Consider the following 24,248-nt stretch of genomic DNA (forward strand, 5'->3'; position numbering starts at 1 on the left):
CCTTTTCGTTACTAAGTCTATCAGTAATATAAAGCAGAGAAATCAGACTCACCAAGATCTAGATGAATGCCTGGAACAAATGAATTGAGAAAGAACATCAGGATAACAAATCCCAACACAGTCAGGCATTTGATGAGAAGTATTTTGTCTGTTATTCTGTGCTGTAGGTAGGAAAAACATCCAGCAACTATGTTACAGAAGAAACTATTTATTATACTATACACACTTTCAATCAAACATGCATTTGTAAGGCATAAATCTCTTACTGTAAAGGAAGGTGATACAGGAAGAGAAAAGTAAAAATCTTAAGTTAGAAAAAAGATTCTCTTGGGGAAAAAAAGAAAATTCTGGAGAAACAATGCTATTTTAGACAACAAAAATCTTCTGACATTAGCTACAACTTCTAAATTTGTTTCGTATGTAATTGATAATAAAGGAAGGCAATTTTTAAACATTTTAATCATCATATTGTATGTTAGGTAAGTGATTACAATTTAGCAGAGGCAACTGTAGATTTAAGGCCCTTGACACAAATGTGAATAGCAGGAATCTGCAGATCATGACTGCTCAAAATGTTCATATTTGTTCAGCTACCCGTTTTAACTTTATTGTAATGGGAACAGTAACACTGAAATGCAATTTCCATTATAATCAGGGATCAATGCAGTCTGTGATTCCATGGCACAGAAATAAATTAACCCCTTGCTATTGAATTCTGCTCCAAAATCTTAGAACCCAATCCACAGGTTCTACTCTTCCCTTTTATTCATCATTCTAGTCTCTACTTTCTACCAAATTCCTGCTCACTCCTTTCCTGGCCTCTCTTTTTCCCCAGGATCCATATTCTTATCACCAGTCCCCATCTTCTCCCCCATTCCTCTCTAGTTTCCTTTTTTAGTCCCAGTCTTCTCTATTGTCTTCTGGTTCCTCTTTTTAGTCTCACTTGCTCCACCTAGATTCTGCCCCCCCCACCGATTCCTCTGTATAATCCCCACCTTCTCCCACTCTCTGTCCTGGTATTCCCCTCTCTAGTCACCATTTTCTTCACACACACACACACCCGGTTAAGACGATTTAAAAATCTGATCATACTTTATACAAGGTCCTTTTAATAAGAGGTTGATTAGACTGTAGCTCTTTGAAACAGGAGCTGTGTTTGTACTGCGCATAGTGCTGCTGGCCCTGGTCCCTGATTGGTGTTCTTAGGTGCTATCGCAGCACCAAAAAAAATATGAATATAAATATGTTAATGACATAAATATTATATTATAGATGGTAATAAGGATATCAGTAGAAGATGTTCTCTATAGCTACAAGCCATGATATAAGCAACCTGTTGAACTGTTGGAATCTGTAACAATGGATTAGCAATTTATTAAATCATCAATTAATCATGTATTAACACTTTATAACAGTATAAAGTGTGACCAAAAACCATCATTAAGTAAATTTAAGGTTGCGGGAACATATCGGGCAGTTGGCGGGGGGGAGAGGGGGGAGTGTGTGTGTATGTATATATATATATACATACACACACACACATAAAGTACATTATAGTTAAAACAAAAAAAAATAAACTGGAAATTCAAACTTAAGGTTAAACTTAAAAGAAACCTTAACATCTGAATGTGCTACCTTAACGCTGTCCCATTCAGAAGCCAGCCCACCAGCTTTTCTTCCCTGCATGGAGAGTATTTGATAGGTGCACTGAATTGGTTCCTGCTTTTTCTGCTAGGATATACTTCAGTTCTTCTGAAACTTAGTATAACTACCATTTATTTACCTTTTTTTGGAGCTCCTGAATATTTGTTTCCCAGTTTTTATCTTCTTGTGAAATTTGTCTGAAAGAAAAGGACCCATGCCCTTTAGTTATGAAATTAGAATTCTGCCACAATCTTAATATAATATCGGAAAAGGTCCTCTTTATTACAACTAGCTCCTCTCACATTTAGACCATCCTCTTACTTATATAAGCAATGCACTCTAAGTATGAAACCATGGCCTTATTACAACCAATAGCAAAACTCCCATTAACTTCAATGGGGACAAGGATTTCATCTTAAAAGCCCAGTCCTGCAATGCAATCCATTAGCACATTAGACCTTATGCTTATGAAACGTCCCACTGATTTCAAAGGAACCCTGCACCATTTTAGGTTTGAATTAGCAAACTTCACTGCAGGACTGAGGCTAAAGACTGTAGTTAGTTCCTGCACCAGTTCTGGAAGTTGACATGCACCATTTTGAGATAAAACAATGGTCATGTGATAGCATCAACACACACACACACACACTTACTTTGATAGAGATATATCATTTGCATTTTATAATGAAGTTTTTAAAATCTGGATTACTTCATTGAGTTATCAGTATAGTCAGCTCTTCTAGCATGCCCTGGAGTTCAGGAGCTGTGCTATTAACAGTAATGGATTACTTATTGCTGCATTATGGTGAAGGAATCCTGACTTCCAGCATCAACGAGGTAGTTTATATGCACACCTCAGAAGTGCTCTCTTCGGTAAATCATAATTTCTTATAATATTTTATTTCCTTTTTTAAAAAAAATTGCCTGATTTTGATCATTTAACATGAACCTGCCAGACTATTCAATATGTACAATGGCAGCATAAACATCATATGATGTAAACAAAAACACTTTCGGTTACTGAAAGAATTTTTAAAATTCAATTTACATTTCCCTTTTCATGCCCTTTATTTAATTATCTACACTGCACTCAGCTTGGACAATGAAAATTAATAAAGTCAGTTTCACTTTTGTTTAGAGTCAATTTCACTATCAGGTTGTTTGTGCTGTACTACTTAGGTTTCAAATTCTAAAGAGCAACTTTTAAATGACTAGCAGTGATTTTCATTGGAATTTAAAAAATTGGATTAACATTTTGTTGGACTTAGGTTTTACTAAAGCTTTTCCCACCCTCAGAACAACATTTAAATTGTGGGTCATATTTAAATTGATAGTGCTTTCTTAAAATGTTAATAAATAATTTTATACATGAGTGGGATGTCTTCCAAAGTCTCATCCTCATTGAAGAGCACTTTAATATTTTATTTTTAAAAATTATTTAGCAGCATGCCACACTGTATGTTCTGAAGGACACTGTTGAATGAAAAAGGGTCACAAACTTACTTTTTATGCTGTCAAATGAAAACTACCTGATGTTTCTAGACCCTGAAGTTCAGGGGCATGTTACCATATATTTTGCAGCCTCGAAAAGCCAATTCTGTCTCCTTACATTTATCAAACACCTTTTAGCTACTTACTTGGTCTTTAATCATCATTGGGAAGGGTGCTGGGTAGAAGGGGCAGCACCTCTTCTCCAATTCCCACATGACGCTCAGAAGGTGGCATGGAATCCAGGTCTGGTCCCAATGGAGAACACACTAATCTTCACTCTCTGAGCTGTGCATAAGATTACTAAAGTAAAATCCTGGCCTCAGTGTCATTGACTTCAGTGGGGCTAGATTTCACTCCAAATCTTACACACAGCTAGCAAAGCACTGATACAACAAAATCTGCAGCCCCATGCTAAAAACAGCAAAGTTCCATAAATTGCCATCCCCAGTAAATTGTCCTCCATTCCGCCAGACTGTGGATTTCACAAGTCCCCCAAAAATCTGTGCCTTGACAAAACTAAATTAAAGTGATGAGTTTGTGCAGACTATACCTATGGAACGTTTTGAGTTTTTTCCTCAGCAAGATCTCCAGAGTCAGAACTTTCTGCATTAAGAGGCATTTCACAGCAGTTTCTTCTCTGCTGGCAGGATTGATGCGTTGTGCTGTCAGTCTCCAAACATGGATCTCGTGTTTCAGTTCTAAGAAGAAATAGGATTCTTCAGCTTAAAAAGTGATATAAAATGCATATTAAATCAGACCACTAAAACAAAACAAAAAATGGAAATATACACTGTGTGTCTTGCACTCCAAAGTTAAAAACCACTAAAATGGAAGCAGCACAGAGCTAGTGATCTTCAAAACTATTACTGAAAGTTTGCTTTGGTGTGGAGGGAAAAATAATGGTAAATAAAGAGGAAAAACATTTAAAAAAATTTAATTAAACAAACCCCAGATTCGGTTTCCAAAGAACAAATTGTTCCCTCCAATACTAACGAGTGGTTCCCATTGACTGACGAAGGAACCGGGCATACATATCCAAGGACAAACTCTGGGTCTAAAATCAAACAATTTGTCCATCTGTTTTTAACCTATACAAAATTAACTGTATCCTATGGTAGTGCTAACAGAGTGCTAGCCACTTTATAGAAATATATGAAGGTAAACACCCCGGGATAAGGAGAATGGACAAATATAAATCAAGGAAGGTGAATGGAGCGTAATGAAAAGCATGAAGTTGTACAAGAATTAGCAAAAACAATGCTAGCTCCATGATTTGTTGGGATTCTTTTCACTTATTTTATTTTCATATTAAAACATTGTTAATTATTTAAAATAAATATTTTAATTATCCACTGTGGTGGAATTTTAGCATTGCGTTTGAGAACATTGTGTAATGACATTAAACCACTTCCCAGGATGCCAGACTTCTGAGATGCTTGTTCCATAGGCATTGAGGCAGTTGGGAATCCTAGGGTTCAAAGTAAGCCACCTAACACATTTCTAAACAGAACATCCTTGTCCACACTCAGGCCAAAATAATATTTAATCTGGTGTTCATCAAAATGTGGCCGTGTCATGTTTTCTAACACAGTTGTGTTTTTTTCCCCCCAGGAGACACAAGGCCTTGGAGCCTGACATCAAGGTGGAAAACTGTATGCTTCTGTTCAGCTAGAGTGGTAGAATGTTTGCATTAGGAAAGAACCTTGTATTTCCTAGAAGAATCCTAAGAAAGTATGAGCAGAATCCTTAGATACACAGATAATATCTAATACCACTTAGAAGGAACTTTTTTCCCAAGTTGCCCATTTAAGCAAATTGCCAAGGGTTCATTGCTGCCCAATTCCAGATCACTCATACAGCCAGAGAACTTTAGTGTGGGAAGAGAGAGGCATGTGAAACTCTTTGTGCTGCTTATTTATAATTATTTATTGCTAAATTATGAATAAGCATTTATTTCATTTACTAAGAGTTATCCTTCAGAATGTCCTGAAAATAAATATTTCCTTATATACTGAAGGAAGGGGTAACATTAGTTCTATTGGTTGTTGTTGTTGTGATTACTTTGCTCATATTATTTAGTAACAGTAGCATATCTATTTAAGTCCCCTACCTTTGTGACCAATTATTCGCAGTTATGAGATTATAAATCATGCAGCTATAGGCTTAACAAGGATTCATACTTGATGAAACATTATAATTTTACATAACTGATGCAAACAAAGAGCCACATACAGCAATTGACTTACATTTTGAATAGCTCCATAAATGTGTTTTGCAGATGCATAAATGATTATCTTTCCCCAGAGTTTACAATTTAAGGGCTTGCCTATATGAACTGTTAGTAAATGGCAACCTGGGTGTAAATCTCCCCCCTCAATAGCCTGCTGTGCACTATCTGTATGAACCCTGCTACCATGCACTAAAAGCTCCCTATTGCACTTTGATCTGCTCCCATTTCAATGCAAATATCTAAAAAAAAAAAAAAAAAAGTGGAGTCTCATTTCCTTGTAGGCTTCTTCGTTTTCTTTCATCGCTCTGATTTTGTCTCTAAAAATGTTGCTTTGTGATCCCTGCATGGTGAAGGGAAAACTTTAAGTGATCCTAGATGTGGTCTCAATCTAAATGAGATAATCTTTTACATTGAATTTAAGTACATGATGTGTGAGAGATGCCAAGAAGGTTCTATCACGTTGGGATTTCTCTTGAGACCTCATCCTCTTGATTCCCCAGAACTCACCACTCAGGTTTCTTGATTGGCAAACACGAAGACTAGACAGCACTGATCAGACTCACGGGTAGGGGCTAGGTACAGGACATATCACAAATCCAAAGAGTCCAAGTGTTAATTACTTTCTGTACAAGTTTGATCCAATATTGATGCATGCATCTTCCATCCTACATTATATCATGCACTTTGTGAGTGGTCAGGTTATTTTCAGGTGCAATCCCTGTACATAGCATGCTTTGTTCTCATGCCACACATACACAGCATATTTTCTTAATTTCCTCCGAGTCTGCTTATCCTCCTTCCACATATTCTTAGCCATTGCTGCTGACACTATTATTTCTTGCACCTGTTTTTATACAGCTTATCTCTTTCCTTGTCCTTCCCTATTGGGGCCCCAAAACAATTATTTTTACAACTTATCTTTTCCCTTCTCCTTGATTATTGGAGCCCACTCACACCAAGGCAGACCTATGTCTCCCTCTTCTTATTCATGTATCCTCACACCCAATTATCATGGCTTTGTGCCTGGTCTTCCAGCACCTCTGCTCAGTGAGAGAGTATTTTATTGTCTTTTGCAGGGGCAGACACTTGTGGAGCATGATAATGCAGTTTACCATTTTGCTTTTTGATAGTCTCAGTTGCAACACCCTGTTCAATCACATCCATTCAGCCCCCCAGGGGCCAGTCTTCCTACTATGGTTATTGTTACTGGAAGATGGTTAAATCTTTTATCAAATTTCCTTCAGCCAAAGTAAAAAGTTGTTCCCTAGTAGCTTTTTCATTGTGGGAAATTCTGTCTTTGCTTTTTATAAGACACCTATCATCATCATATTGATGTACCAAACAGAATTGAAGAGCAGAAGTCTTAAGTCAAAAACATGTTTTCCTTTCTCGTCTTTCCTCGGCAAGATAATGTGACTTATACTATATGTTACTATTCTGTATGTGAAGTGCTGTGTGCAAAATACCCATTGTAATGTGCAACAAAGTTTCAAAATAAGAGACATAAAAGTCACTTGTGCAGAAAAATGAAAATGTTGTAGAATTTATTCCTTTAATGTAATTAACTCTCTAGAAAAAAGAAAAGGAGTACTTGTGGCATCTTAGAGACTAACCAATTTGAGCATAAGCTTTCGTGAGCTACAGCTCACTTCATCGGATGTAGCTCATGAAAGCTTATGCTCAAATAAATTGGTTAGTCTCTAAGGTGCCACAAGTACTCCTTTTCTTTTTGCGAATACAGACTAACACGGCTGTTACTCTGAAACCTGCCCTTAACTCTCTAGATAACCTCCATTCCAAATTGTGGAAGAAAACAGTCTTCATGCTGAGTTTGTCAGCAACAAGTCAGAGGCAATTTATTCATGCAATTGCAGGGAAGATAGCAATTGGACAGTGTGTCTGTCCTTAGGCAAATCTTCAAAGTACAAACAATATAAAGTAATAGTTATACCCTTTTGTTACATATAGCTGTATCCTGTTTATACATTTTTCTTCCCATTATCTTAGTCAACATTGCATTCCATTCTTATCTTAAAGCAAGGTCCCTTGTAGTCTTCCCATCCGCCTCGCACAAACCCCACTTCTACAAATCTCGCATTATTAGGGTTAAGGTTGGCCTGTTTCTTGCTCTGTCTCTTAACCAAACTAAAATAACTACACACAAATCCTCTTTTCCCATTCACACTTCCACGATCCCCCGTTTTGTGCTTCCAGCACAACTATCCTTCTTAAACCTCCATTTTCATCAAACCTTGTATTTCTGACTCCAAATCAAATGGATTAGCCCCATAAGCTTTGGTTGGATGTAATGATAATGCCTGGTTAGAATGGACATGAAAGGTATTTTTGTTATTACTTTTTTTTACAGCAACAATATATTTCTAATCTACACAAAAGCAATAAAAGCATTAACATCCCCATTGTAATAATATGATGAGGTTGTTTTGCAACCTTAGTTACATAACACAATATATCATAATTAGTACATAAAGTAGACACTCTATAGACTGTATGGAAAGCATATTTTTTTAATTTGATATATATTTTGAAACACATGGATTTGACCTTGCAATTCAGAGATTTTCTGAACCTCTGGTAGGAGGGAGAGTAGGTTTTGGAATTGGTCGGGTATTAAGGTGGTCCAATTAAAAGGTACTTGAAACTAAGGTCTAATTGTAGGACTCTATCCGCTTAGGGTTAGTTTCAACAACAAACGTCTGTGGAATTTAGTTAATTTGGGGATTTAAATTAGTGTGGTCATTTAGAACGAGGGACAGTTGAGTAGCGTGGGTTTATCTTTTTCTTCTCGCCACCTACAGAATCCACTAGCTCATTATTACTTGCCTCAAGTAGGAAAGGTTGAACATTTTCCACCAAATAGTGTTTTTGATTCATTTAAACTATTTTAAACTAAGCACTTACACTTCTTTTAAGTTGAAAAAACAAATACCCCAAAACTAAAAAAATTCAATTAAAAAATACCAGCATCATGCCTCATGGGAGTTACTACATTGTGCACTGTGGGCAGGGACTCCCAGGATGCATTGTAGTGGTTCAGTAGGAGAGGAGACTGTGGTGCATCCGATGAGATGTAGCACAGTCAGACAGCCCAGCCCATAGAGGAGAATGAGAGGCATGCAACTCCTATGAGGCACTGCAGTAGTATTTCGGAGGTGGTTAATGAGGAAGATTGGCCAAATGTTTTTAATTTTTAGAAAATTTCCACTGAAAAATATAGTTTCCATCCAGTTCTAGTCTCAAGTAGATGATTCATCAAACATATGGAGTCCATAGGGCCAATCTGTGCTAGCTCCTTCATTTCCTTTAAATCCTCCCTTCATTCAACACATTGAACACTGAAAAACAAGAAATATTTACAAGTGAAATCCTGGTCCCACTGAGGTTTGTCATTGACGTCAGTGGGGCCAGGATTTCACCCCACATTTTAAAAAAGTTGTATTTAGTTTTTAAAAAATGCAAATGTGTGTTCTCTTCCTGAGATCCTGTTACATTCAGAACGATTCCCTCTTTCAGCATACCATTCACTCCTCCACTAACAATGGTAACATCAAAGAACATTGTCTTGCAAACTCAATGTAATTAATTCTCAAAATCCTAAGTGACCGGCTCTGTTAATTGAATACACTCAGGAAAGCATGACCATCCATGATGAGATGACAATTGTCAATTTATGATAATTTTTAACCTGCAAGTGCACTACACTTCTGGAAGCCTAGGTGGATCAGGTAATATCTTTCACTGGACCAACTTCTCTTGGTGAAAGACAGTCAAGACAGTCAGCAGTGATGGGCTGTGGCTAATAAAGTGCAAACCATATTCCTAGGAGTACAATTTTCTCCTCATAGTATTGCAGTCTAACTTTTTTCACTAAATATATTTTTTCCTAGCTAAGATTTTAGAGCAAAGGTAATTTTATCAATATATTCATTGAACAAGAAAAAAACAGCACCATTGATTTTTATAGCTTCACATAACACTTACAACTTTTATAGGGCTTAGTTCTTAGATGTGCTTTACAATTATTAACTAATTTGTCCTTGTGAAGTAGATAAATAAGCATTATCCCCATTTTACAGATGAGGAAACTGAGGCAAAGAAGTGCTGCTCAAGGTCTCAGAGGGAATCAGTGTCAGCTGGGATTAAAACTCAGTAGTTCCTGGTTCCCACCAAGGTATTCTAAATACCAGACCAAGCTTCCCAACAATACCAAATAAGTTTAAGGTCTTGATCTTGCAATCATTTATGATTATGCTTATCTTTATTCACATGACTAGCCCCATTGAACTCCTGCAACCCTGAGCATCCGTATATTCACATCCTACACATTATTGTAATAATCTTTGTACAAAACATGCCTTGTGAGGTATCATTTGAAACTAATCATTTACTGATCATTAACATCCTTGCATGATATAAGTCTATGGTGGGTATTAAGAGTTATGGATATATGCTAGAATTCTGACTGAAGTGTGTTTAAACCAGGCATGTCAAGGGAAGCTCATAAACGCTGATCCATGCCTCCATGTGGGAACTGAATATAGGTGAGAAACCTGCTTAGGCAAAGATCTTTCACTTAGGAAGACAAGAGAAAACAGCAGCTTGTGCTTCTGTGGAAGGTTCTGACTGAAAGTCATTCATGGCTGGGAAGAAGATTGGTGAGAGAAACTATCATGAACAAAGCCTGTATCTTGCTAGATTATGTTTTCAATTTAAGCAGAACATAGCATCCAGCAGTACAGATGGTCAGGATTTTTTTTTCCTACAATGAACAATATCATTAGAATATGGGAGTTTTCCCCAGCAAGATCCACAATTGCTAGCTGGGTGAGGGGTTTCAGTAAAACACTGCCAGCCTGCTATGGCATTTTACATGAAAGAATAAAGTTTAAGACGCCTATAACAGACAACAAAGTTTGCTATAAGTATAGCAGTAAAAATGGAGGAAATTAAACACAGTTCTGTATTTTACATAACATTCAAACATAGGTGAGAGATATACAGTGAACTAAAATGGACTAATTATACTTAAACCACAAGGCAAGATGTTAATGTCTCTGAAACAGGAATTCAGTATAATGACAACTTCAGTGACCCATTAAAAAATCTCAGTCAAGATTGGTTATTAATTAGAATACAGTTATCCTAACTATACATTTTGTTAGAGAAAGAGCAGTCTTGTGGTTAAGACACTGAACATCAAATCAGAAGATGTTGGTTCAGTTCCCAGTTCTGCCACAAACTTTCTATATGACCTCAGGCAAGTTATTTCGATGGCTAACTCCCACTGAAGTCAATAGGAGAAGAATGCCTAAATCCCTCTGAAAAGCTGGACCATAATCTTCATTTTTCCATTGTTTACAGGTGGGAATAATAATTGCTTCTTTATCGCTTGCTTATTTAGATTATATGCTGTTTTGGAAAGTGACGTAGGATATGTATGTACAGCACCTAATCCAGTAGGGCTTCCACTTCTGTTAGAGACTCTAGACACTACCCTAATAGAAGCTTTATTATTACTAATACATTTTGACTACTACTTTTGCTAATTATCACTTTCCTAACATTATTACTATTACTTTATCAACTTCAGAATCAGAGAAGGTTCCAAAACAAATTGCCACCATTCACTCAACTAAACTCCCAATGATCTATTTTGGTTTCAGAGAAAATTAGATCTGCTTTGAAATCTATCAAAATAATTCCAGTATACTCACAATCAAGAGACTTTTAACTTAGACTATCTTCAAAATCAAGTTAATTATTTTTTTAATTACAGTACAAATGGGTATTTTGGCAACTGTTGTGAGAAAAAGAAATTGCTGTGCAATTCATTATCCTCTTTTCATCACTGGATATATAATTTCCTGCAGTAACATTTTTTTAACTTAATAAATAACTACTAAGGTCTGTGATGGGGTGTCCACCACACAGGACTGGAAGGGGTGAAGGTGGCCAGGTAGGCCTATTAACTCCATAGACTGCAGCTGGAGGGAGAGCCAGGGACCAGGGAATGGATTGCAAGCTGGTTCAGCTGGGTAGGAACAGGTGGGGCCTATAAAGCCAGAAAGCTGGCAACAGACAGGGGCTGCCATTGGGAAAGGGCAGTCACTCTCTGGGAAGAGGATGTAGGGGTTTGGAGCTGGTACACCCAGAGCAAGGAGGGAAACAAGAAGTTATAGGAAGCATTCCAAGGAAGGAGCAGTGATGGCTGGGAGAGGAAAGCCAAAAACTTGTGCAGGGTCCCTGGACTGGAACGCAGAGAAGTTGGCAGGCCCGGGTTCCCCTACCAGCCACCGAGGGCATGGCATAGACGGGTGGGGTAGTGAACAGGAAGGCTGCCTGCCCAACAGAAAACTGAAGGACTGTATCCTGGAAGAGGAGGAGGTATGCTGAGTGACGTAGCTGGAAGGCAGAGTCATGAAGGGGATGCTGGGGTTCTAGAGAGCGAGAGAGGGGCTATAGACCACAGTGAGAGATGAGGGGACAGCATACAACCACAGGAAGGGGCATCACCTTGAGAGCTAATCCCCACAGTGACCAGGAGGAGGCACCAGATAAGGTAAGTGGTGTGACCCATCAAAAGGTCATATTAATACAAGCAAAGAATGCAACAAACTATCTAAACCTGACAGAGCCAAAGTTTTATTAAGAAATGAAGAATCATGAAGAAAGTGCAGCTTCAAAATGACTTCAGCTATAACCCAACAGATAAGTATTTCATCCAATGCTTTTAATCTAGCAACGTAAAAACCTAATAATGAAGGCACTGAAGATACAGAGTATGTTATAGCAATCAATTTAAGATATAATGGTAAATCATTAAATTCAGCTATATTTTGTTAAATAAAGTAGGCAAGGATAAATCAAAATCAGAAGAGATATTTGTTAAATAGAAGAATTGCCGGAGTGAAAACTCATTATAGCAATGGTATACGCTGTAGTTTTAAAATCTAGATAACTATTCAATCTGAACTGCTGTCTAAAACTGAGAGACTACGTGAGTGAGGTAATATCTTTTATTGGACCAACTTCAAAGTCAGAAGTTCTCAGAATGACTGCAAACCTCAGAGCAATCAGAATAAAATGCAAACTCTGATTCTCTGACATAGCCTTCTGTGATGTTCTGCTGGGGTTCCCAGAATTGTGAGTTACTGTGTCACCCCTCTCAGCTTCAGCAAGTGAGAATTTTGCTCCTGTTAAACTGAAACATGACTCCTTGACACACCAGCTTGTCTGCCTTGCCAGCAAACTCTTTGGAACTCTGCCAGTCCAAACCTTGCCTTGAAGGTAACAAACAGTGAACACCAACTCCCAAGATGTCTCCCTGCAGTGTCCAGTCCTCTAACTGAACATTTACAGAAGTTAAGTTTGTTGCTCCTTTAAATAGGCAATTCACTACAGCCCATTAATTTAACTGGGGTTTGACAAATTCTTATTTCAATCACAGCACTGGATTGGTTTATAATAAAAGTAAAACAAGTTTAACAAAAAGGTATAGGATTAAGTGATACCAAGTATAAGGAATAAAGATAGAAAAGGTTACAAGCAAACAGAAGTAAAAACATGCTAATAAAACTTAACTTCAGCAAGTTACAATCTTTGCTGAAGCAGGTTTCTCATCTAAACTCAGTTCCCAGAGACTTCAACTCCCTTTGTCGAAGGATCCAACGTTCCGTGATTTCAAGAGCTCTGGCCCCTTAATCCCCGCAAGTGATGGATACCAAAATGGCTCTCTGCTTCTGTTTGTATCTCCCAAAGTTCAGTGACCCTGTTACAAGGGGCAGGCAGGCTTCCTGCTGTTCCTCCCTTCTTGTTGACTTCCCATCGCCCTGCTGATTCATATGTAAATGAGGCTTACACTGTTTTGATTTTATAATCCTTAATTTACATTGTAGATCCATAGTTAGAGCTACCATCCCTACTGTCTGGGAGAAAAGGTCTTTCTCCCTGTGTTTGGTCACAGACTTTAAAGCATAATATCAGTCAGTATCTATAATTCTTCATGTAGTGTTAATACATATATTTCACAATGATATTATTAATCCACAATATGTCACAGGCCTTCATAAAAGACCTTGCTCAATACACTTTTATAATGCAGTAATAGTGTATACAAGCAGTTGATTCAATTGCTTATCATTTGAGGTTCAGACCCGCATTTTTATAGACAATAACCCTTTGGCATGCCTCTTAGCTTTGTTTACCTAATATGTAAATATACATTCATTGTTTCTGCCTTACAACCAGGCTGGGGAGACAAGCAAATGCACCTTGCTTTGTTTAAGGCAGACTGGGCTTAAGCATTGCTTGTCAAACACCTTTTAAGAACATAATTCTAACGTATATCCATAACTTTGTACACACCCCATACCCACATCATGCAAAAATATTAATGATCAATGAGCTATTTGTTTCCCAATGATACATTACATGCCACCTTTTGGGTATATATTATGAAAACAGTGTGTTAAGTGTAGTAATTATGTCAGGTTTGACAAGAATTATTGACACAAAGTAATGAACCACCAATGGGCTTCTGTGTCAATCTTCCCACAATATAACCACAGAAAGTTAAATCAAGTCCAGGCCCTGCTGACTGACATAAATATCTCTTTGTTCATTTAGGGATGCACTCAGTAATCAGGGTTATTAATGCCATGGGAACAAGAGATAGGTATATAAAAGCAATCACTTCTTGATTTTTCATCTCTCAACTAGGATTTTGTTTTTGTAGGTTCCCCCTCTGGGAAAGGAATACGATAAAAGTGTAAACTCTTGCTCTATAGCTACATAAAGATATTGCAGTATACTTCTGCATCTGCATAAAGTAGCTTAGGTGATTCCTGATCAGTGCACCATTAGTTCTCCTAACTAGAAACCTTTCAATTTAAATAAAATTTTCATAAATAAGAGGCAAATTACATATTTCCCTTATTACACAATATTAGGATACAATTTTGTTTCCAGAAAACTGGAGAATACTTGATCTTCTTTTTTCTCTCCCCAAGGGATTCTCACAACTTTAAAGTAGCAGTAAGAAAGCATTCAAGAATTTCAAACAGAGAACAAACAATCTCAGGTCTATTTAATGTAAATTACTATATTTTTATCCACGATTATAATAAAATTAAATGTTAAAGACTTGAAGAAAAACAGACCTTTTCTGCCATTTTTCAAAACACGAAAATATGCCCATGATGGAACTTGGAACTTGATATAAAAAGGAATATATAAGACTTAAGGAACCAAAATATTATCTGTTTCCTAAAAAAGTTAAAGGACCACAACTGGTTAAAAGACACACTGCAGTATATGCCAGAAAGATATGAACTTCTCATATCTCAGGACATTCTCAACACTACTGCAAGTATTGGCAACAACCTTAGTAATTCAGTTGGAAAATTAAAATGGTTTAGCAATGCTAATACATGTTTGGAGCAGAATGTTTAATATGCCTAGTAATATTCCTTTCATTAAACATTATTCTTTGCATAATCTTTCATGCTAAATGATTACACTGGACATCTTGGATTTCATAGCACACTACTTGTCTTTTGGATCCCTCACCCATACCACCATCCAGCTGAGGACATTCAACAAGTTACGGATAAATTCACAAAGGTATTTAAGTGCCTCAACATGCAGAGAGCTGCCTAGCGGGATTTTCAAAAGCACCTAAGCAGGTTAGTTGTCTATTGTAGGGCTCCTACTTGACTTAGGCACTTTTGAAAAATCTCACTAGTCATCTATCTGCATCTTTCAGTGCCTAAATGCCTTTGTAACTCTGGACTTAAGTACTCGTTCCCATGTGATACAAGGGGAGCCCTTCTGCTCTCTGGAACCTAGTTAAGGAAGAAGTCTCAGTGGCTGCAAGACAGGGGGAGTTCATGGTAGCTTGGCTCCATTACAGCCACACTTCAAGGCAGATGGAAATGAGATAGAGCAGTGGTTCTCAACCAGATGTCCGGGGGCCCCCTAGAGGGCCTTGAGCAGGTTTCAGGGGGGCCTCCAAGCAGGGCCAGCATTAGACTCGCTTGGGCCAGGGTAGAAAGCTGAAGTCCCACTGCATGGGGCTGAAGCCCAGGTCCCTGAGCCCCACCACCCGGGACTTATGCTGGAGCCTGAGCAATGTAGCTTCATGGGGGCTCCTGTGGCATGGGCCTCCCAAGCAATTGCCCTGCTTGCTATCCCCTAACACCGGCCCTAACTTTTATATGCAGAAAACCAGTTATTGTGGCACAAGTGGGGTGTGGAGTTTTTATAGCATGTTGAGGGGGGCCTGAGAAAGAAAAGGGTTGATAACCTTTGAGATAGGGGATTTCAGAGCTGGTGGGGAGTCACAGGAACAAATAGGCCCCAGGATCAAAACACCCTGCCTTTTAAAAGGAGGGAGGTAACCCACTCTCTATTATGGGGAAAACTCCACGAATTTAACATTGCATAACTGTCTCCCCTGCCACACCCTGGTAATGAACAAATGTGGTCAGATTAACATGAGCAAGGATGAGAAACTGAATCCTCCGACGTAATCAGTAACAGCATCCATCCTGCTCAGGGTGTTTGGCCAATGAATCCTTACAGGTGGTATGCCCACAGAGCATGCCTCCAGCTTGGCCATGGAGAAAGGATACAGAAGCTTGGTCCTGCGGCATTCAGGAAGATATGAAATCCCCCTACATGGCCTTTCCATTCACAGCAAAGTCACTGTGTTCCAGACCTTACCTGCCTATGGAAACTAGTCAAGGACTTCCACATACACCCTGCCTAAATTGGCCTTCAGCATTGGTTCTCCCCTTGTAAAGTAACTCCCTTCTCTTCATGTGCCAATATATATTTATGCCTATTTCTGTCATTTTCACTCCATGCATCTGAAGAAATGGGTTTTTTACCCATGCATGCTTATGCCCTACTAAATCTGTTAGTCTTTAAGGTGCCAGTGGACTCCTCATTGTTTTTGTGGATACAGACTAATACAGCTACCCCTCTGATACTTGGTACCCTTAATTTTTATATTCTATTTTCCCATACAACATTCTAGACTGTATGTGATTAATGTACGCAAAATGCAGCATTTGTTAACAATTTATCATTAAATAAAATTACTGGTTTATCCAGGGATTGAAGGAAACATTGGTAAGTAGCATTTATTCAGAATCCGTAAAACAGATAGGAATATTACCGACTTCATGGGAGTGTTAAGAGAATGTTACCTTTTGGAAAGCACTTTCAAGATGAAGGATCCTACATTAGTACTAAATACTATTATTGTCAAAATATAATCTCTAAATATACATCTGTCAAAACAAGATCTATTTTTAAAGAACCCCAGTAGATCCAATTATGATTCAAGATCAGCAGAAGTAGCCAACAACTAAAGCAGATGAAATCTGGAAATTGTACAGAAAGTCAGGAGTTTTAGAGGAATTCACTGATACCATAAAAAGCTAGACAGTTTTTTGCCAGGTCTGTAGAACACTTTGCCACCAGTCCACTCTCAACCACATTAAAGAAAAGACTGTCACCTTGCTTGTTCTCCCATAAAGTACTTCTAACTCTTGCCCCCCTGTGATAATACCCCACTGTGCTTTAGCATGAATAAGCATTAATACAATCTCAATTTTTATAAATAAAGCAGATAACTAAGTGTCGTCGAAAGCAGGGAATCTCAGTTTTTGGGGGCTCTGAGGAAGCACGAATAACCTGTGAGCTTTAGCAAAAATCACTGTCAAGGTTACAACCCTAGTGATCAGTTTACAGCCATTTACACTGGTTTATATTTTTAAGGGTACCTTTGCAAGTGAAAGAGATAGCAACTTAATATTTTTACCATCAGAAATGTAATGTTCAAGGCAAATCTACTATTGTAGCTATCCAAATATCCTCTTTAGAGAGAGTAAAACGACAGGCAGAAATGCTGGGACAAGTTAAAAACAAAATGTCTTTTGTGAATGTCTGTTATCTAATGACAGATCCCTAAAATTTCTCTTTGAGGTTTAACACATGTCCAGTTTCTTAAGGACTTGACCCAAAAATCCACTGGAGTCCATTAAAAGCCTTCCATTGCCTTCAATGGACTGTGCATCAGGCCCTAAGAGTCTAAACCATTGACCCCTTACTCAGGAGAATGGAACACAAAATTAAACAGAAATGCTGTATTTCTACTATACAGGGGACCCAGACAACAAACAGCTAGCATTGACCATGCCCCCTCCCTGGCCCACAATTCCCTCTAAGCCTTCCTGCAGAGAAAGGATGCAAATGCTTGTCTCTGTGGCACTCAGGAAAGTGTGAATTTTGAAACCTCTAAACCTCTTCAATTTTAATTAGTCTGGAATTCCTATACAGCATACTAGAAGGAATGGAATGTAAGAGGATAGTTAGATTGTTTAGTAGTAGGAAAAAATAAAATACAAGTTCAAGGGAAAAAGTATTAAAAGAACATTTTAATTTGAGCATAGAAAGATTGCATGTATTCTTTTAAAATTACAGTACAAAGTTGACAACATTCTGTATTTTACAAATGATGTACAGTACAATGATATTATTTTTGCTATAACAACACTATTCAGATACTGGAAGGATCTATACCAAAGAGGTGATAAAGGTATTGCTCAGTGAGGACTAAATAAGATTTTCTGTTTCTTTTCTTCTCTCCTCTTTTTTCGGTAGCTGTATTGTCCCTCCCTTTCTCTTTTCTGCCTCCCCCACTACTTTCTCTCCTTTTGTTTTCTACACTTTGATACTCTTCTACCTCTAGGTTTTGTGCCTTTTTTCTCCTCTCCCCTTTCACCCTTTTTCTGATCACTGCAGAGAATGCAGTAGCACTTCACATTGGGGAGGGAGGCTGACTAGCATACCAGTCTATTTCTATGCTTCTGCACTTCATGCTGAAGCAGATTACATCACTTTCTCTTTATACCAAATTCTTTACACATGACTACAATCACATGATCCTAGACAATTCCCCTGTGCTCTCCTGGTTCCGTGTGCAAAGTGGGATGCCACTGCAGCACCGTTTCCTCTGTTGCTAGTGGGCTAGACTACAGTGTATTGTTAAATTGACATGTGTGCTGGATAAGTATATCAATTGGACAGCACATGGCCCCACAACTGGCATCTGACGCTCTTGATTTAATAGTTGTTTTCTTGAGTAAGTGATCGTCAGAATTTGGATGAAACAACACAAGAAAATTGGAGGGCTATATCTCCCCAAATTAGGGGTCCTCTTAGAGGAAAGTCTGCCTCTGCAGCAGTCAGTAAGGGGAGTAACAGCTCCACAATATTGTATATAACCCACTGCCTTTGTGATAAAGAACTTCATAAATCCTGAGATCTGAACACTAGCTGCTAAGTGGCTGTAAGCCTCTGGTAAAAGGCAGTACTTAATGGGGAAAAATGTGTCATTAATCCTCAAGGGAATAACAATGATTTTAAGACAGGCCTTTGATTTTACAACAGAAAATTCTGTCTGAGAGGAATAACAATATTATTTCCTCCTACTGGCATATACCATTGTTTGCCCTATTCATATTCTTTTAGGGAACATCTTTCACACCCTCTGACCACACCACCTAATCCTATTTCTCTTTTAGGGGAGTGTGAAATTCCTTTAATTCTTCTCCACTAAAGAAAGACAGATTAAAGAAACCAGGTCCCAGGTGACAAACTGAAACTGGGTAAAGATCTCTTATTCATCCTGAGCTATGCAAATGCCTTTTTTGTAGACTGTTTCTCAACTCTTGCCCTGAACTTTTTGTACTTGGTCCTTTGTTCTTAGAATACCCAAGTTTCTGGGAAATGCATAGGCACTTCATTTAGGTTTTATGTATTTTCAACTTTTTCTTCAGTACCTCATTAGGATATAGAAGACATTTCTTCAACATTTTTTCCTCATGGAAATGGGGAATTAAACATTATTTTCCCAGGTTTCTACAATACATTTCCCCCCCTCCCCTCTACCCCCACACCTACTCGGGATTGAAACAAACTGGGAAATATCTGTATTAGTTGTGATGAATTTGCCTCTATATGTTTGACTTGTTACTAGCTATGGAGTTATATAAAAAGGGATGGTTAAAGAAACCAAGCAGGAAAGGCAAAACAATGACACAGCAATAGTCCTGGAGAAAACCATGGGGAAGATGTTTATTGGGCAATATCCTCTACCTGGCTCCAGCCAAGCTGAGAATGGTTTACTCTTCCCAAGGCTAAGGCCAGGATAAAGAGAATTCTAAACATTAGAGAACACCAGGCCCAGAAAAGGGTGGGGTTGACTGAGGGTATGTCGACACTGCAGTTAGACACCCATGGCTGGTCCATGCCAGCTAAGTAAGCCCCACAGGGCTTCGGCTAAGGGGCTGTTTAATTGAAGTACAGATGTGTTCAGACTCCGGCTGCAGCCAAGCTCTGGGACCCTCCCACTTTGCAGGGTCCTAGAGCCTGGGCTCCAGCCCAAGCCCAGACGTTTATACCACAGTTAAACAGAGCGTTAGCCCGAGCCCAAGTCACCTAGCATGGGCCATCCACAGGTTTTTAATTGCAGCGTAGACATACCCCGAGTGCCCGGACTCTCAGTGAAAGCTGACTGGCTTGCAAGGAGACAGAGACAGAGAGAGGCAGAAACCAGCAGGGGCAGTTTGGTGAAGGTAACTGGGCTGGTTGAAATGCACAAACGCTTTTAAGGAAAGATTAAAGGTTAAATAAAAGGGGACATGTGTATATAAACCTTTACTCTTTTTATCCTTTGCTCTATGTGCTTGGTACCTTTGGGGGATGAATAAATAATGCTTTGTTTGGAAGAAGCCATTTTTGAGTCACTTTAACCACCCTGCTGGCCACAGGTCACTGGAGAGAATGGGCTGACAGATACCACACCTAGTTGGGCCTGTCACATTAACACAATTGGTAAACAGGGGGGTTGCAGCCCAGAGACCCAGTCTAAGAGTGGTTGGACCACATGGTTCCACCTACGGAGAGATGGAGGAAGCCAAGCCTATCACCCAAGGGGTGCACTCAAGAAGTGCTAACAGGGATCTAAGGTGCAGTTCACCTTGTAACCATAACAGAGATACTAAAGTTCTATTTGTTTGTTTCTATTTATGTTTGTTTCTCCTTTTTAAAATTTTTTTTTGTATCATTATGTCTGTTTCAAGATTAGCAAGCCACATAATGGTAAGCCATATTATGGGGAGAGCACAAGCTTGCTTGGGTTTTACAGCCCTCAAATGATGCCAGGATTTAAAAAGTGACAGGTAACACACAATGCTGAAAATAAAATGTCAATATTCTCCTCAAATAAACAGAATTGCCACTTCTTAAAATCAGAGTCAATCTGCTTTTAGTACCCCACTCAGAGCTGACTAATCTAAGTAGCCAAAAACAACAGAAGATACTTAAAGTATATAACAGACAATAAAAATCAGTGAAGAACAGCATATCAGTGCCATTTCCTATAACTTCAAAGACTGTTTGATTACTAATCAGAGAGTAAAATGGCAGATATTTAGTTGATTAAAAGAGCTGCTTCAAACAATACATTTCAAGTTATCACAGAATCATGGCAATTAGAGATGGAAAGGACTCATTAAGACATCTTGAACATATTCTGTTGCTTCTCCAAAGCCAAATTACTGCAGCTACCTTTTAATGAAATCTGTGTTTATCATCTTCTCTTCCCATTTCACAGAAAATTTCAGTAGAAATAGTGCTTTAGCATTTGATTTAATTGAGTAGCTACTGATTAGCTTCTCAGAAATGGAATAGCTGCTGATTATGGGGAAAGCACATAGTACACTGATTATAATTTCTGAATATACTAGGCTGAGTAACAGGGATTATAAATAAGGAGGCTAATTTGAGGCAAAATATGCCCGTTTCTTAAAGCTTTGCAACACTTTATTGGCTAAATATAATATTCATGAATGAATGTACTATTCACGTTAATCAGTAATGTGACTATACACAACTGATTTCTATAAAATACTCAAACACAATGTAAAAGTTAAAACCATAAAAAGGCAATTTTCTATTAAAGAAAGATCACAAAAATAACTTCACATTTTTAGGGATAAATATGATCTAAATATGGCTAAGTCACACAAAATCAAAAATGGATGAACCCCTTCCAAGATAAAAGGTCCAGCAGGGCCTATCCCTGTGCCTTTGTTCAAGTCTTTCACCTGGTCTCTGGGCTCAGTCCTCACCTCCTTCCAGCTTTAAGTCCGTGCCTGCCCTGACATACAGCAGTGTCCCCAGAGCTTTCTCCCTGGAGACTCTTCACCTTCTTATTGCCCCGGGCTCCAACAGGTCACTCCTTCACTTCAGTCCCCTTCCGCTGGTAAAGTTCAACAAACGGTTGGCCCTCTGCAGGGTCTTCAGCCCTGTCCTTGAGCCCTTTATATTCCAGCCCTATGCTTGGGCTTCTACATGAAACGTGTCCCCTTCTCAGGGCTTTGGCTACTTCACCAGTTGGGGGACCCGGGCCCACCCACTACTCCAGGTCCCAACCCAGGGACCCTGCAAATATCAGCCATGTGCTGCTTTTCTTAATAGTTGCTGCTACTGGATTCCCCAGGCTGCTTCCCACTCTGTCCCATCGCCTTCACCCACATTGCCTTACAGTTACAGTCCTCAGGTTCTGTCTGTTCCCTGCTTGAGCAGGGTCTCTCCCAGGCCTCCTTGCCTGGAGAATTTCACAGCGTTGCAGTCCTTCCTCACTCTTCTGGTCCCAACCAGCAACTGACCTGCTCAGACTTTGTAGCTTCCTTTAACTGAGACTGATGGGCTCTGATTCTTCCCTGCAGCCTTTCTAGGCAGGCCTGGCGGACCCACCTTTACTGCTCCTTTTCTAGGGCAGGATGTGGTAGGACCACAAGGCCTCCAGCAGGGGACCTCAATGGGCCCAATACACCCCGTCACAGGGACTCCTTGCAGAATGGCATTTTAAACAAAATATTACTATATAACAACTCCAGTTATACAATAAAATATCCACGAAATCTATCACTTTAATTAGAAAAGAAATTCATTAAAGCAAACTAATTTCATTTCAAATAACAAACAGGTAGGTTATGAAAAAATTTCTGGATACCAAAGATTATAATAATATGCTCCCAGTAGGCAAAGAAAGGTAATAATCTTTTATAATTATACAAAATTACAATGGAGTTTAAAGTTATGGGGCTTCACTCTCCCCTCCATAAAGAGAGATAATTACTCACCTTGTAATTATTTTTCTCTGAAGAGCTTATCCATGCAAGATTCTTATTCTTGTGCAAGACAGATGGGAACTTCTTACACTCTTAGAGTTCTAGATCCTCCCTAACAGCAGTAATAATGGAGGTCTCAGCCCACCTATCCTGTATACACTTCAATTGTCTACTCAGAACAAGTTGGGAATTGGGTAAATTATTATTTAAACTTAGTGATTCTGTCACCCCACTGGTGTCTTTGATCAGCCTAGTAAGCTGAACCTTCCACTCCCATGATGAGCAGGGTAGGCTATGACTGTCACCAACCATTTAGTGAAAAGATGCAGCAATGAGGCCTGCCCAAAAGGCAAGACTCAAAATTAGTAGCAGCAACCCTACTGGAGTGGGGATTACAGTAGTCAAATTAAAGCCTTAGAGCAATGACTAAGGCTTTGAAAACATTGAAACAAAAGTCAGTAAGGTCAGCAAACTAAAAGACAAATTAAAAGGACTGGACCTGATTGGGAGATAGGAATGGCCACACCAGAAGACGACAACCTTCCAATTCCTGTCTCTTTTGGGATGAACAGCCAAACAGCAAGATGGAGACAAAGTTCCTACAGTAAACTCCTTTTCTGACTGCAGACAAGAAAGAACTATCTGGAAGCTTCCAAAAGCAATATTTAGACCACTATACGGTACAACTACCAGTGGGAGGATGACAAATGTAGCTCAAGCCCCAACCCACGACAGCTGCTCTTGGGACCAAAAACCTTTAGACCTTGGGAAGTTCCAAGGAACTTGTAGAACAAAAGGCCATGAGTGAGAGCCCTGCACAAATGTTATCTTGAGAAGTTTAGATTATTTTAGAATTCTTCCCAGGGTCACACCTCCTACAACCATAACGACCAAAAACAAAATGCATAACAATGACTTTTAAAATTGCTGATAAGTCTGTTTTGATTATGCGTCTCAGCATAATGAAAAATGCTTCATTAGTTTCAGGTGATATAATTAGCATAATATTTATTTACTGTGGTTGCATATTTCATATAGTTTGCTGCACACCTTCAGTATGTACATAAATCTTAACACATAACTAAAAGCAGTAGTGTCAGGAAAATCATTAATTGCAAAATAAGAAACAACCCAAACCAAACTATTAGTAAAATACTGACATTCAGAGATAGAATGAGGCCTAATCTGTCTTCATACACACAACATTATGGCACAGAGCATTCATTTAATTTTAAACATTATCCAACTCAATGGCTATAAAAATATGATTTCATGCTCTAACTCACCAACAATCTCACTTGGCTCCTTGTTGTAAAGCTTTTTGTTCCAGTAAAGGAGTCGGAGGAAAGGAAAGGAGACCAGAAGAACAAGACAAATTCCAACAAACATATGTCCTGTAAATGCTGCAAAATCCAATCCCTAGGAGTAAAAATGCAATTATAAATTACAAATCAGTTATTTTCCTACATTACCTGAAAAAGTATTTGTTATTATGTAATTTACAATTCAGTGATTATATACATGTCACAAAGCATACAAGAGGTAATTTCCAAGCATAGCATATTTTGTGCTTCCCCAGTCTCAGTGAAATTATTATTAAATAAATTTCATGCCAACCAAACCAACTCAAAAATATTCCATTAAATTTCACAGTA

General features: G+C 38.6%; 1 protein-coding gene across 1 annotated transcript in view; it reads right to left on the minus strand.

Moving 5' to 3' along the window:
- OCA2 (OCA2 melanosomal transmembrane protein) overlaps positions 1 to 24,248 on the minus strand; it is a 283,538-nt gene that overhangs the window by 132,311 nt on the left and 126,979 nt on the right. Inside the window, exons 14-17 of the mRNA XM_073327707.1 lie at positions 23,880 to 24,012; positions 3,686 to 3,833; positions 1,784 to 1,841; positions 53 to 161 (exon numbers count right to left, since the gene is read on the minus strand). Coding sequence (XP_073183808.1) covers positions 53 to 161; positions 1,784 to 1,841; positions 3,686 to 3,833; positions 23,880 to 24,012 — 448 coding nt within the window. The remainder of the gene's footprint in view (positions 1 to 52; positions 162 to 1,783; positions 1,842 to 3,685; positions 3,834 to 23,879; positions 24,013 to 24,248) is intronic.

This window comes from Lepidochelys kempii, chromosome 1 (genome assembly GCF_965140265.1).
Source record: "Lepidochelys kempii isolate rLepKem1 chromosome 1, rLepKem1.hap2, whole genome shotgun sequence".
In the NCBI taxonomy this organism is placed as follows: Eukaryota; Metazoa; Chordata; order Testudines; family Cheloniidae; genus Lepidochelys; species Lepidochelys kempii.